At 35.2% G+C, this 16459-nt stretch overlaps 1 protein-coding gene across 1 annotated transcript in view; it reads right to left on the bottom strand.

The window, feature by feature from the left end:
* ADGRV1 (adhesion G protein-coupled receptor V1) overlaps positions 1 to 16459 on the bottom strand; it is a 718949-nt gene that overhangs the window by 433545 nt on the left and 268945 nt on the right. Inside the window, exons 81-82 of the mRNA XM_069085086.1 lie at positions 15461 to 15621; positions 4006 to 4106 (exon numbers count right to left, since the gene is read on the bottom strand). Coding sequence (XP_068941187.1) covers positions 4006 to 4106; positions 15461 to 15621 — 262 coding nt within the window. The remainder of the gene's footprint in view (positions 1 to 4005; positions 4107 to 15460; positions 15622 to 16459) is intronic.

The following is a 16459-nucleotide window of genomic DNA, read 5'->3' as shown; positions in this document are numbered from 1 at the left end:
GATAGATAGATAGATAGATAGATAGATAGATAGATAGATAGATAGATAGATAGATAGATAGATAGATAGATAGATATGGTAGATATAGATACACACACACACACATATATATATATACATATAATTTTCTCTAACCTCTAACTGAAATTTAACATTTTCTTTGAGTATTTAAAAATATTTAGTTACAGACTTCACTAGATGGCCAAAGAGATCCAGGGCACAAAAAAAGTGTTAAGAATCCCTGGATCATTAATGAAAAGAAATGCTAGGGAAGGTGGACTAGCTATACCAGATTTCAATCTGTATTATAAAGTAGCAGTCATCAAAACTACTTGGTACTGGCTGAGGAATAGAGGAGTGGATCAATGGAATAGATTAGGCACATGAGATTCAGAAGTCAACAACTATAGTAATCTATTATTTGATAAACCCCAAGATCCTGGTTTGGGGGATAAGAACTCACTATTTGACAAAAACTGCTGGGAAAACTGGAATACAGTATGGCAGAAATTGGGCATAGACCATTATCTAAAACCATATACCAAAATCAAGTCTAAATGGATGCATGATCTAGGTTTAAAGGTTGATACTGTAAGCAGTCTCGGAAAACAAGGAAAAGTTTACCTGTCAAGACTTGTGGAGAGGGAAAGACTTTATGACTAAACAAGAATTAGAGAACATTATAAAATGTAAAATGGATAATTTTGACTACATGAAATTGAAAAGCTTCTGTACAAACAAAGCCAATGTAACCAAGATTAAGAGGGAGGTGAGAAATTAGGAAAGAATCTTTACAACCTATGTCTCTGACAAAGGACTCATTTCTAAAATATACAGAGAACTGAGTCAAATTTATAAGAATACAAGTCATTCCCCAATTGATACATGGTCAAAGGATATGAACACGCAATTTTCAGAGAAAGAAATTAAAGATATCTATAAGCACATGAAGAAATGCTCTAAATCACTATTGATTAGAGAAATGCAAATCAAAACAACTCTGAGGTACCACATCTCACCAGTCAGATTGGCTAAGATGACAAAACAGGAAAATGACAAATGCTGGAAAGGATGTGGGCAAATTAGAACACTAATGCATTGCTGGTGGAGTTGTGAACTGATCCAGCCTTTCTGGAGAGCAATCTGGAATTATGCCCAAAGGGCTATAAATACTTTCATATCCTTTGACCCAGCAATACCACTCCTAGGGTTATATCCCAAAGAGATCATAGAAGTGGGAGGAAGACCCATATGTACAAAAATATTTATAGCAGCTCTTTTTGTGGTGGCAAAGAATTGGAAATTAAGGGGGTGCCCATCAATTGGGGAATGGCTGAACAAGTTGTGGTATATGCATGTTATGGAATACTATTGTGCTATAAGAAACGAGGAGCAGACGGTCTTCATATTTACCTGGAGAGGCTTATACAAACTGATACTGAGTGAGAAGAGTAGAACCAGGAGAAATTTATACACAATTACAGACACAACATATGTGTGATGACCAACTTTGATAGACTGGACTCTTCTCAGCAATTCAGTGATATAAGTCAATCCCAAAAGACTCATGATGGAGAGAAATATGTGCATCCAGAGAAAGAACTAGAAAGAAAAGAGTATATATCCAGGTGGAAGCAAAATACCTGATCTTTTTTCCTTTTCTTGTTTGGTTTTATGTCCTCTTTACCATTTTTCATTTCATCGGATACAATCTGTCTTTATAACCTGACTAATGTATAATGTGAAAGTATTTACAGATCCTATACTTGACTATAAGCCGCCATGGGGGGGAAGTAGGGAGGGGGACAAAATGTGAAACTCAAGGAATTGTGGAATTGAATCCTATAAACTAAAAGAAAACAAACAAATTAATTTAAAAAAAAAAAGAATCCCTGGACCAGATGAATAGTACAGATCCTAAATAGGGAGGTATTTATTACCAGAGTCTCTCCTGGACTAGCATGACAATGAATCTTGGGGTCCCCCTCTAGGATGAGGACCAGGCATTCCAAACAACCTAGGTTCCCATACCCTTCCTTTAACAAACCAATGTTCTGAAGGAGACCTTAGAACCATCCTAACATCTCTGGGATTCCTCAAACAACAGTTTGACCCTAAAGTAGAAATCATAGCATATTCCAAAGATACTACAATCAGGTGTCATGACATCTAGAAAGCTTGTTTTTCACTGTAAGTGGCACTATGTATAGTGGATTGAATCACTTCAGACAAATTTGCTGATTTTGTTTTAAGAGGTATTATTATGGGAGGCAGTAATAAGCTAGTATTTTTATATAGTGCTTTAAGGTTTGCAAAGCATTTTTCAAATATTATCTAACAACAATCCTGGGAAGTAGGTGTTATTTTTATTGCCAATTTACAGCTAAGAAAACTGAGGCAATCAAAGGTTAAGTGATTTGCTTAGGGTCACATAACCATTAAGTGTTCAAGGCTGTATTCATATGATAGTATCCAACAGAATGATTTTTTAAGTATCAGAATGCATTTTGGATGCCAAAAATCCATCAGCAAAAAAAAAAACCAGACAAAATCACCTCCCCTCCCCCAAATTAATATAAAATAAAACCTGCATTAGAAAAAAAAGTGTCTAACAGTTGTTTTGTGATCTTTATTGGCAGAAAAGCAACTTATAATTTTACTGGTCATTCTAAATGGATCTTATTCAAACAATTTTTAGAAGAGCACCTATGCATTCCAAAGTACAAAGTATTTGATCCTAGTATTTCGCTATGAGTACAAGTGATGTAAATCCTAGGTATTCCTTGCACATCCCTAGACATGAGGAAATTCGTCTGCTAGGACTTTTGAATAGCTGCCTGTAATCCTATGGTGCTATAATTAAGCCTAGTACCAAGACCACTGCCAAAAATCACCAGAGTGGGTGGTGAATGCAGCCAAGTAAACTCTAATTATGGAAGGCAAGTTTCTGAGATGCTACATGCAAGGAACACAGGCAAGATCAGGCAGCTTAGACAAGTTACCAAGCCAATATAAATAACCTTGTCAAATTCAGGTCAAGTCACTTTTTGGGCAACAGCTGCCACTTTATTTCTTTCACAGGTACTCTTAAAACATAATCTGGAGCACTTGGCCTGGAATTCAGCACTTAGCTTGTTCCCTAAAAAATAAAATGCAGTTATGAAATCTGCACTGTGCCGTTCCCACTGCTAGGATAAGAAGAGAAACCTGAATCAAGCCTCCTATCTATCCTCTATTTTTATATCCCAATTTCTCCATTCAGTGTTCACACATTCCTTCAATAGTTATTCAGCAAAAATAACATTTAAGAAAATAAGGTTCAATAAGGACCATTTTTGCCATCTTAAAAATACAGTGTTTTGTCAACATGGGTGTAAGAAGTCATCTTGTAAAATCACAATTATAAGAACCATCTAAAAAAGAACTTAGAAAAGAGTGGCATTATCTCTGGCTTCTAAATATGTAATATGAAGTAAAAGGAATATGGTCATGTCCTGTCTACTATAATGGGCACAAAAACAAAGAAGGCAATTTAAAATACATACGGATATATTAAACCTTGTAACATGAGATGAGAGTTGATGGATAAAAGATAATTCCCATGTTTTATTATTTATAGGATTTTTAAATACCTCTATAACAAGATAAAATTACAGTAGGACATCTAAGTTAATAGCTTATTCAACAAGATAAAATAAAACGTGTTAGTATTAGTAAAAGTTGGCAGGGGAAGAAAAGTTTCAAAGGATTTTCCCTCCACTATTTTCTTTTGTGAGATTCAAGATTTTCTCAGTGTAACAAAGATCAAAGAATTAATGTTTTGCACATTTTTACTTCCTGACTTCTCTCTCCCCTGCAAAAAGAAATAAAGATGTCTTTATCAGGATTAGGTTACACTCTAACTGCACATCCAATTCACATAACTGGCACAAGAACTTTATGGCTCACTGAGGAAAACAAACTTATCATCTTGCTGAAACCTCTGACTGATCCAGTAGGCCTTACCTGAGTACCTAAAGAGGCTGCCATCATGTGAGTCAGAAGCTTAGCAGCAAACATAGAATACCTGGCACAGAAGATATGGGAAAGAATAGCCAGGCCGAGACCTGTAGGAACAGAAAAAACAAAGTGTTGTTTTAAAATCCATGAACAAACAGCTAGTGTTACTGAGAAAAGCACTGGAGTCATAAAAGAGGGAAGACTGATTAGCTTCTAGTACTCAGTACTGAAAAAGACTTAACTTGAATAAGCTTATATTGGGCTATTTGGTATACTTTGTGATGCCATTATATTAACTAAGCAAAAAGGAAGCTTTCCCAATCAAAAGTTTGTGTTCATCTTTAATTCATGTACTAGGTGAATGGATGATTTTTTGCTTGACCTTCTTTTTTATTTGGAACAGCTGATACCTGCTTTGTAAGAGAAGACTTTTACTGACATCTTTTACTATCAGAAAACCAGGTGGCTTGGTTAAATAGAGACATGCAGGGATAGAGATGGTATTTTGCAAGTATAAAAACTTACCTATGCTAATCATCCTTTTTATCTACAGGTAATAGGTAAGTACGATAGTGATCATTATGAGTTTTAAAGGCAACTTCATTCAACTATGTGCCAAAACTAAGGATAAAATCCTAATCACTCATAATTCATTGCTTCTTGGCATAAAATCCTAAATTTCTAAATGGTTTAAAAGAAATTAAATTAATCACTGTCTTTAAATCTACTCTGTAGTTATTTATTTACACTTCAAAAGCCAGAGGATGAGGAAGACCTATTCCATTATTTATCTTGAAGCTCCTATTTTAAGGCTATGATTTGATTAATCTAATAATGCTTTTTAATGCTAATATAAATATATAAATGTCTGTTCCCCCACCATAGAGAAACAGAATGAGTATAAATAGTATAAAATAGTATTCTAGTATTTTCTCTCTTGCTGTTTCTTCTCTGTCCTTTTTGTCCAGATCAGTGATTTCATCGGTATAAGGAGCTCCTATTGGGATACCTCCCTCCCTAATTTAGATGGGGAGCTAGTCATTACTTTATATTCTTAGAGATTAAGCAACTTATTCATGGTTACATAACCAGAGTGCGTCAGAAACAGGATTTGAAGTAATGTTTTCTTGACTCAAAGGCCAGTTCTCTAACCTCTTCACCACACTGCCTCTCTACTTTTACATTAAACTTTTAAAACTGTAAAAAATCTTTCATGATACATAACTGAAAATAATATTGGTTTTCTGCCACCATCAATATTCTTAAGATGTAAATAGTGATTTTTGTTGTTGTTTTTTTCTTTCTTTTAAAGGAAGCTAAGAATTGGCACAATTCAAATGGACATCTGAAAGGTCCTTATGACTCATTTTCCTGGTATAGATGTGCCTGCAGTAAGCCTTTGGGAGCTGATTTAAATAGCAGCCCCTTGTTTTAATATAGTAGAAAGGACACTACTTGGTGAGGCAGACTTTGCATAACCTAAGGCTAGAAGGTTGGCCAAGAAATCTGGAGCAATTCTCTTTTGGGAAGGCTGCCATGGGATTTTCTATGTTCCCACAGAGTAGACAGGTGCGCAGATCCTAGGGCTTCATCCAAAAGACACCCACATAGGGACACAATGTACCTATCAAGGCACAAGAACTAAGGTGACCCTGTTAAGATCTGCACCTTTACTGACAAAGACTAGATGTTCTAACATTAATGCTCTGAACATACTACCATCCACTTTACATTTAGTCAAAATACATTTATTAATAATGGTGACATTGAAGAGTTGAAGATACATGTAAAGAGGATATTAGCTAATATAAAAAATAATACTAAAGCACCAGAATAATAGGTCATATTAAAGAATTTAGATATTAATTTCTTTTTGAAATTTTCCTTATGAAAATTTTAAATGGTCTAAAATATGATAATAATAATTTGCATTTAAACCATCCTTTGAGTTTTACAAAGCACTTCACATATATTATCTCACTTGGCTTTCATAAAAAACCCTGTGAGCCATGTACTATGGTTATTATATTCATTTTTAAGGATGAATAAATTTAATTGAGGAATATAATGATTTACTAATAGTTATAAAGCTATTGATAGAGGTAGGATTTGAATCCAGGTCACCTGACTACTATTCTTTCAAGCATATTATGCTACCTCAAAACCTACAAAAATTTGCTTGTAGTCATAAGCAATAATATTTATATTCATAATCTACAACAGTCTATAAAATTTAAAGTCACAAGTAAGGTCTCTCCTAAAACATTTGTATATTTTTCTTTGCTTTTGTTCCTGAAACTGAAATATAATATCTATCCTATGTAATCTATCCTCTCTCTATTGGTAACCATTTCATTCCCATGGACTTAATTACATCTCCATTCAGATGACTACCAGACATAGACATTCAACCCTAGCCTCTTTCTTGAGCATCAACTTCATATCATTGGCTGCCTTGTGGACACATGAGGCTCTTCAGTGACACAGTACATAAAGTGCTGGACCTCCAGTCACGAAGAATTCAAATCCTTCCTAAAGCATGAACTCTGTGATTCGGGCTAAGTCACTAAACTGCTCTGAGACCGTTTCTTTACCTACCAAATGGAGATAATAACAGCACCTACATCACAGGGCTGTTGTGAGGACCAAATGGGATAACATTTTAAAGTGTTTAATAAACCTTAAAACCTTTTATAAATGTGAGTTATTCTTTTTATTGTTGTAACTGTTATTAGTTCCAAATTGATGTCCCATGGGACCCTCAAACTCAGTATGATTAAAAAAATCCCAATCTTTCTGCCAAAGCTTCTGCCTAATTGTCTTACTTCTGTTGAGGGCACCATCAACCTTTTAACAATCACATCTGTAACCCTAGAGTCATTCTCCACTCCTCATTCTTCCTCCTCCCCTCTATCAAATCAGTTTTTGAGTTTTGTTGATTCAACATCTACAACATCTCTCATATTCCTACCCTTCTCTCAACTCACATGGCCACCACAGAGATCAAGTGTTTACTGCCTCTTACATTAGCCTATTACATTTGTTTTTTTTCCTGCTTTTTGGAGGGCAACTGGGGTTCAGTGACTGGCCCAAGGTCACACAGCTAGTAAGTGTTTGCACTCAGATCCTCCTGACTGTAGGGCCGGTGCTCTATTCACTGCACCACCTCCAGTTTCTCCTCACTCTAATTCAACACTCAAATTTATATTTTTAGCATGCTATTCCTCTGCTCAAGAAGTTCCATGAGTTCCTTATTGTCTCTAAGATAAAATACAAACACCTCTTTTTGGTATTTAAAACACTTCACAAACTGACTCCAGCCCATTTTTTCAGGCTTATTGCTCATGAATATCCTTCATGAACTCTGTTATAATCAAATGGGCCTTTTTGCAGTACCTTGTACTTGGCATTCAATCTCCTATCTTCATGCCTTTGCACGTGTCTCACTTGTCTGGAATGAACCCCCTCTTTACTTCCACCAGAGCACATCAGTCTCTTCTTTTCTTCTGTACAACTTTACCTGTGTACATTGCCTTTTTCCTGTCCACCATAGAATATCAGCTTTTTCATGGCAGGAACTGTTTTTCAATTTTGCCTTTCTATACCCAATGCCTAGCTAGGCACAGCTCCTGGTACAGAATAGATTCTTAAACTCTTGTTGAATGCATAAGTGAAGTTAATCAAGACTTCAGTGTAGGAGATCTCAAAATATTGGTCTCAGGATCCCTTTACACTCTTAAAAATTATTGAGGACCTCAGACAGCTTTTGTTTATACAGATTATATTTATTTATAGTTACAATATTAGAAATTAAAATGTCTCACTGTTCCTATGAAAATGGTTTTGACCTCCTGGTCCCCCTGAAAAGGTCTTGCAGACTTCTGGAAGTTTCTGTAATACTGTTGGCCTAGCTGCTTCAGTGGATCTATGATTTAACTCATGCAACTGCTCCCTCCAAAAAAACAAAATAATTCACTCATGCTTTCTCAGTCTAGAATAGGATTCTATTCATTTCCTCTCATACATCCTTCAGAGATGAACTCCAAGCTGTTTAGCATTTTTAATTCTTCCTTGGTATCAGTACAAGATCTAGGTCCTCCATCTCATATATCTTCACTTCGTGACCAGCCTTATTTTCCATTTGTACATTTTCTGATTGATATCTTTTTATGCCAATTCATACAAATGAGTCATCATCACTGTTTTATTTATTCAGGATGAACAAAGTCTTATGAAGAGAATCATACGATGTTGGAACATTGAAGGGACACCATAACTTACTAGTCCAAATTCCATTTTCCAAATGAGAAAACCAAAGCCCCAAAGGAAAAGTTACTTGGCCAAAATCACACAACTATTTGACTAAAGAACTAGGATTAGAATGCAGGTCTCCTCAATTCCCAGGCTACTATAGCATAATGTCATAAAAATTCTTCAAAGCAAAGTTTTACAATTTTAGAAAGTTCTTAAGGTTGCAACTGTAGTACACCAAACAACTGACTATATTGGTTAAGACAGCACCCTTCCCACCAATCCCCCTGGAAAAAAAATCAGTACAACTTTTTAAATCTCAAAATATAAGTTGACTGAGGAATTTTTTTAAAATTAAATTGATTGTTCTGGTATTAGAGACAACATGGCTTACTTGAAGTCAGGAAAACCTAGATCCAAATCCTGCCTCTGACACTTACAAGCTGTGTGACCCTAAACAGATTGCTTACCCTCTCTATGCTTCATACACATTTATTAAGATTTCATTCTGCTTTGGTGGAGGAAGTTACACCATAAGGAGCTCCAGATATGGAGGCATAGATCTTTACCCTATTCATGCATTTTAGAGCTAGGTAGACACAGTCTGATTTAGTGCAGAACATGATATACTATTGATAAATGCATGATGTTTCTTAGTATTGTCAGACTGAAAGAAAAAGAATAAATCAATTTAACTTGTCTTAACAAAAACAGTTTGCACAGATGACATTTAAATTTAGGAGAAAAAATTATTGCTACAACCTGCAAGATCTTTTGCTATTGTCAGCCCTAATTATGAAATCAGAAATGAAAGAATGCTTGTTGGTATATATGTATGCACATATGTCTGTATATACACACAGTTATTCCTCATTTATCTCACATCTTGAAAGATATGAGTTGTTCTACATAATAGGTTTTTACATCTCCACAACTAAAAATTATAATTTTTATTTAAAAAATTTTTTTAAATATTTTGATGACTCTTTCTAAAATGTACCATACAGTTCACTGTCTTCAAAGTAATGTGCTGGACACAATCTAACTTTTTCTTGATGACTCAGGGCCATCAGGATGAGAGTCCTTATCAACTTGTGCATTATATTGGGCAGTACAGTTCAGACTTTTTTTTTTTAGTTTTTCTGCTTCCTCACATTACCTCAGTTTTCCCTGCTCCTATTGTCATTATGTCTGCCCCTAATAATCTCCTGTACAACTGTCACAATTACCAAACATATTGCCTTTTTAGCTGCTACTTCTAATCTACTATGGGCTGGGAAACCAGATAACTAAGCTGGCTAGGCCTCATCTACTAGATAAGAACCAGTAAAGCTACATTGAGGTCTAGGAAAGTAAAGTTCAGGGATTCAGCACAAAGGTATCTGTGTCCATCCAGATGTCAGAATGCTTCACTACTGGGCAAATCATAACATATAGTTAAGTACTCTTCCCACATGTGGAAATCCCATTTCTTTCAAGACAGCTTCAAGCATGACTTACTGTAGGAGGCCTTTCCTAGGTCTTGCTCCCACCACACCCTGCTACCCCTTCCGCCCACTTAAGTTGTCAGTGTCTTCCCTGAAAAGGTTTCCTTGTATTTGATTTATATGAGATTTTATATACACCTACATAACTGCATGTTATCTTTACGCCAAAATGTGAGCTTCTTGAAGGCATGCTTCTTTCAATTTTTTTTTTCGCCCAAGCTGCTAATCAAAAAAGACATGGGTTCAGATTCCAAGATAGATACTAACTGACTCTGACCCTGGGCAAGTCTCAACCTTTAAGACACATCTGTAAAATGGGATTACCAATACCATTTACATCAAACAGCTGCTGTGAGGATGAAAGGAGATAAGTCCATGAAGGGTTTTGCTAACCTCAAACACTACATACATATGAACTATTATTATACTCCTTCCTCTTCTCTGTCTCTCAGACTCCTCAGCTTCCTCAACTATGGGGCTACTTCCTATTCAAAGCCTTACATGATCCTTTTGGCTGATAATGGTTTCTCCCTCCTCAAATTAGTTTGGACTTTCTTATTCAAGTATTGTAAACTCCCCAGTAGTATGTAAGTTCCTTTAAGGGAAGAAACCAATTTTCACTTTATATTTGTATCTCCAATGTCAAGGCATTTACTAGGCAATCAATAAATGAATAAATACTTGCTGAATTGAATACCAATTCCCCCTATTAACCTATGTGATTAACTACCATTAATCTATAATTAATAGATTTATTTAAATCTTCTTAAAGTTGTGCTTATATTTTTATCATCTTGGGATATATGATATCCCTATTGTTATTACTTCTTATATATAGAAAAACTGAGGCAACTAAGAGGCTGAGTGGATATAATGCTGGGGCTGAAGGAAGACTCATTTTCATGAGTTCAAATTTGACCTCAGACACTTATGTGACTTTGGGCAAGGCACTTAACTTTTTTGCCTCAGTTCTTCATCTGTAAAATGAGCTGGAGAAGGAAATGGCATACCAGGCCAGTATTTTTTCAAAGAAAAGCCACAACAGGGTAACAAAGAGTTGGACACAAATGAAACTACTGAATAATAACAATATAGAGCAATTATCCTTTTCCTTTTATCCCTCCATTTTGCCTCTTCAAATTTTTGAGAGGTATCCTCTACTTCTGTTATATAAATATTATTTACCTAAGGAGTTCAAGATTTTAAGAGTCTATATTTTTTTCAGGTTTCATCTTTCTGAACATAAAATTTCTCATATAGCAGTCTTTTTCTCCCTTTAGTTATATTAGTCTGGACTTTCAGTAACATACTTATTATATAAATGGTGATCAAAACTCTGCACAGTATTCCCAATATAGAGGTGCATCATCTAGGTAGGTCTGATGACTTTTTTGTGTTTATACCCTTTTCAAAGATATCTCTCTCTCCCTTTCTCTCCTTTTCTCTCCTTCTGTCTTCTCCATCTTTCATCTCTTTCTCTTATCTTTTTCATCTCTCCTTCCCTTTTCCTCTCATTTCTTTCCTCTTTTCCTCCTCTCTGTTTTCTCTCCCTCCTTCTCTCTATCTCTTTCTCACTCATGCCTTTTACCTTTAATCCACCATCCTATATTTCTCTCTGTGGTATCAAAATGTACTGTGATGAAAGCAAAATGTCATAGAATTAAGGTAATATAGAATTGGGAGAAAGGCCAACAATATTTGTCACTGGATTTAAATACAGATTTAGAAATAAGATGTTGTAATATTTTATGAAGGAAAATATAACTACTTATAAAGTGAATTTTAATGATATTATGGCAAAAGACAGTACATTAATCATGTGTTTTTGTGCCCAGAAAAATACATAGCAGGTAGTTGATGTACGTTTGCATGTGTTCATGTATATATGAGCTAATACACTAAATATTAAGTGACATATTTAATAATAGAAGGTAAATATTAATTAGAAGGTGAAATGTAAAGATCCTCAGAACAGAATCTCAGAATCTCTGAGGCACCAAGTAAGAGGAACATCCAGTGTTTGGCAGAAACACTGAATTAGTATTAAAAAGTGTATTCAAGGCTAAAAAAAAGGTTCACAGGAGCCATTCCAGGGATGAGTTCTGCTGAAAACTTGTGGAAATTCTAAGCACATAATAACATTGCTTGGGCCCTGAAGAGGTGATGAATTTCCTGGATGTTTCTTGCCATGTGACGGTCAGAACCTAAAAGATTTGGCATTTTAGTATAACTGCAAACCCTGAGTTATCCCTAGGTCTTGCCTCTGCCCCAGGGTAGTAGCAGGAAACAGGGGTGCAGATGGGGTTAGGATAATGTGTCTTTTAAAAGAAGAGAAAGTCTCTGGCTGGTCCTCTTATTTGTGACTTCTATGTGATCCTCTCTATAGTAGAGGGAGGGGAGGGAGTAGGAGAACTGGGTATACTCAATCAGGAAAGCTTGAACCTGGGCCCTTGGCTGTCTTTCCTACTTTGTGTTTCCCTTCCTGAGTAAACAAACAAACAGTTCTCAAATTGGACATATTCAGGTTTTCAGGTCACCTTTTGACTTCAAAAGGTACTTAGATACTGGGTCCAGTGAGAGCAGCAGCTGTTTGCAAATACAGGACCAAGAGGTTTGAGAACAAAGATGATAGGAGGCTCAAGTCTGGAGGAGAGTTGGTAGTGTAGAGGTAAGGTGAAATTATACCCAATCAGAAATCCCACAATCTGTGTGCTGATGAAGTTTGGTATCTAACTCCCAAAAGACTGTAATAGTAGATAAATTACTGAATCCTGTTTTAAGTGTGTTTGTTCGTCGTCAAATACATGTTTAGGCGTATTCTGTGTTTAGTGGTCCTTGGCCTTATTCATATTTTATATTGAGTACCTTTTCATTCCCCTCTTTTTTTGCTGGGAGGGTTGGGAGGAGGAAACCTCAGATGTGAGCCAGAAATAAAATCACCTCTATGGTATTGGTGTGCGGTATTTAATCAGATGAAGAATGTGAAAAAATAAAAGCCTCCTCTCATTAAAGGCAGGATGCCCTAGGTCTGAACCAAGTCTAATCATGTGCCTGGATACAGAACAGTGAGTCAGTAGAGTACTTCAGACCCTATGCGCCCAGGTGAATAGTCTCTCAATAAATCTAGAACAGAATAACAGATCTAATAAAACTTGATGTGTAACTATTGCTTTCTGACAAAATTCAGAAGTGAATAGGAGTATCTCTAATTCTAAGCCTATGTCTATATATCACTAACATGGGAAGTAAAAAATTGAGATGCAGAAGACTATTGTCATTTTCTTAACTAAATAACATAAATAACTGAAGGGTAACTTTGCTCTTGAATAGTGAAATGCTTGTGCTCTGTGTAAAGGGATTTACATCTAATAAACTGAATGACTTCAATACTTAGTGGTGTTGAATATGAATGAAGAAATATTTTCTCCATTTTCCATAATACAACAAGCTACATTATGCTTTCTTATAGATTTATATTTTTATTTCTTTTGCTTTTTATTCACAGTACCCCCCCTAACATTGAACCTTATGACTTTTGAGGAAAACACAGGTTATATTTGAACATGTGAGGTTAGCTGTCATCAACAACTCAAGGCAAGTAACTGGCACTTACTAAGGTATGGGGCACTATGTTCTGGGAGCATTAAGACTGTAATTTTTTTTATTTTTAAGGGCATTATAATCTAGTTAGGGGGGAACCAAAAATACACACACACAAAAAAACAAATTATAACCTGCTCACAATAGATTAGAAACCAGTAAAAATGCTTTTTTTTTTTGGAGGGGGGAAGGCAAGGCAATTGGGGTTAAGTGACTTACTTGCCCAAGGTCACATGGCTAGTAAGTGTTAAGTGTGTGGGGCCGGATTTAAACTCAGATTCTCCTAACTCTAGGGCCAGTGCTCTATTCACTGTGCTATCTAGCCACCCCTGAAAATGCTAGGAAGAGTCACAGAAGTTACTGGCTAGGAGAGTGAAAGACTTCAGAGAAAAAGTGAGACTGTGACCTGAGTCTTGAAGGTCTGGTAGGATATAGACAAATGGTGAGGATGCATGGAGGAATTCTAGATAGAGTTAATTATGTGAACAAAAGCAGAGAGGTAGAATGCAGGTGGAGTATCAGGCGAAGGTTGTCTGGAGTGCAAGGTTCATGAATTTCTTTCTCTTTCATGACAGAGGTGGGCCAGATCCCTTAATTAAGTCCTTGGCTTAAATAGTTTTGCCTAACCTGCAAGACAGGTATCAGGAGGCAGTTTTCATAGTTAGACATACAGACAGACAGACAGATAGATGAATACAGAGAGAGAGAGAGAGGGAGAGAGAGATGTATGTGTGTATGTATATAAATATATGTACATGTGAATACATGTATATATTAATACATACACACATAGATGTGTATAAAAGCACGAGCATATATATGTGTGTACACATGCATACAGTGTACACATATTTCTGTGTATGCAAAGACATATACACACAAAGTTACATCTCACATGGAAATATTTTCTCATATATATATTTGGAGTCATATATATATATATATATATATATAAATGCAAAACTGCAAAAATCTCCTGTGAGCTTTACTAAAAAGTGAAAAAGAAATAATTCTATAATAGCGTATTTCTATACAAGTCTAGTCAATAGTGTCATGTGCCATGTTCTATATCTATATAGATATATCTGTCTGTCTTTCCAGGGGTAGCTGGTTCTCTCGGTGGCTTTCTGCATCTTTCTCTATGTATGTATTATTCCATGCATTTCTTCTTGTTTCTCCTTATGCTATTTTTGTGTCTGTCTTTTCATCTCTCTGATCTCTGTCTCTCTCTTCTTTGTACTTTCTGCTTCTGGGTCTCTGTTTTTCTATGTCTCTGTCTCTCCACCTCTCTCCTTATACTCCCAGATCAGCATAGCTAGTCCTCTTCTCCTTAATCCCTGTTTCCCTTCCTTCTCTTTCTCTCTTTTTTAAGAATAAGAGTTAATTATAATGTACTAAAGATTCATATTTTTAAAATATATTTATTAAGCAAAATTTTGTTTCTTGTTCCTAATTTAAAATTTAGATTAATAGAATATTCATTTTTTAATAAAAAGATCGTAATGAAATTAATTTATGTTTATGGGTAAATTATATTTTTTGAAGAAAATGACTTTCAATAGGAAAAAAGATTTCTAATTTCTGGCTTTTAATATTCTCTTTGGGACTTATTTTTTTTCTATTTCTTTATCTTCTAAAAAACCAAAAAATTTCTTAGTTTTCTTTCTGTTTTAAAACAAACAAATATTTTAAAGATATTCACTCTGTTTTGTAATTAGCTTTGTGTCTCCAATACATTGCTAGCATCTTCTAACAAAATGTGTTAAATCAAGTTTTCTTCATTTTATTTTCCAGTGATAAATTATAATAATCATCAGGCCTTAACAAGATACTTTTCTTTGAAAGAATATCCCTTTAGGGCCCCATATCTATGATGTCAGGTAAAATGTTTAAACATAAAATGAAAATCGTTTCCTTTAAAAGCAAATAATAAATGGTTTTCAAAACCTTATTTAGTATTTTGTTTTATACTTTTCCACCACTGACCATATTCTAATAAAAACTTATAGCATGAGAAGTATTCACTAACAGTTAAATGTTCCTTATCATATATATACAATTTCAAAATAGATGATACTTTTATTTTTCTTATTATCATTAACTTTAAGAAACATTCAACTGACCTGAGATGCAAATAAATCCAGAAGAGAAAAAAGCCTCATTGTATGAAGACAAGCTATCCGTCTGGGCATAGACGGCATATGTCGACATGTGTGAACAGGCACATTCCACATAGTCTGAAGTGACATCAACCACTTTGCAAAACTGACTATCGGACAACCAGCTAGAACAAAAACAACAATGAAAATGACCATTCTTGTTTCATTAGAGTACTTAAGGTGTTGAGAAGGATTGCACAGTGGAAGCATTTGTTGAATTTAAGAGTTCTTTAGTCAATCCTTAAGTGAAGCCCCATGATTAAGCAGAATGGCTGAGGAGAGTAGCTTGTACAGGACAAGAAGCAAATAGTTGCCTGAGGGTGAGCTACACAATTAACCTGGAAAAGTGGCCTATAAGGCTAACCAAATCCAAAGGAGTACTGTGCTTTTATAGGAGAATTTCTATAATCACACTTTTTAAATACAATCAAAATCAAAGTACGATCAAATTTTAACATTATGAATAAAATATACCAGCTTTACCTGTGTAAGAAAACAAGCCTACACAGAAATTATAGTTGTAGAGGGTTGTATTAATCACCCTGTCAGTTGGGGAAAATAGAAAAAAAAAACTATATCTCATATATTTATTTTTGAACAATGAATCTCTTCAAGTTCTTGCCAGGACTGATGTCTTTTATGTGGCTTGACCTATGAGCTGAAAACATTTTGCTAAGTTATAGCCAGTACAGCCCAAAGATGTATAGCCACATTTTTTTGAGGAGTCTTGGGCAATGCCATTGGTTGATCTCTTTTTAGTGTTTTGCGTTTTTCATTCTCTTTCTTTTCTTTTTAAATAGTTTTTTTGTTTGTTTAGTATACAGTAATAATCACAGAGGAAATGACTAACACAATTGTGACAGTGTTCTACTGATATGAGGCAGAATTCCATTCTTGGCCCTGGTTTATTCAAAACTCAGTAGTTTTGATCATTCAATAGTATCATCAATGAATTAGATGAAG

Source organism: Petaurus breviceps, unplaced genomic scaffold (genome assembly GCF_028583685.1).
Source record: "Petaurus breviceps papuanus isolate PSGF00001 unplaced genomic scaffold, PetGlider_PUasm1.0 175, whole genome shotgun sequence".
Taxonomy (NCBI): domain Eukaryota; kingdom Metazoa; phylum Chordata; class Mammalia; order Diprotodontia; family Petauridae; genus Petaurus; species Petaurus breviceps.
This window is presented reverse-complemented; position numbering and strand designations above follow the sequence as displayed.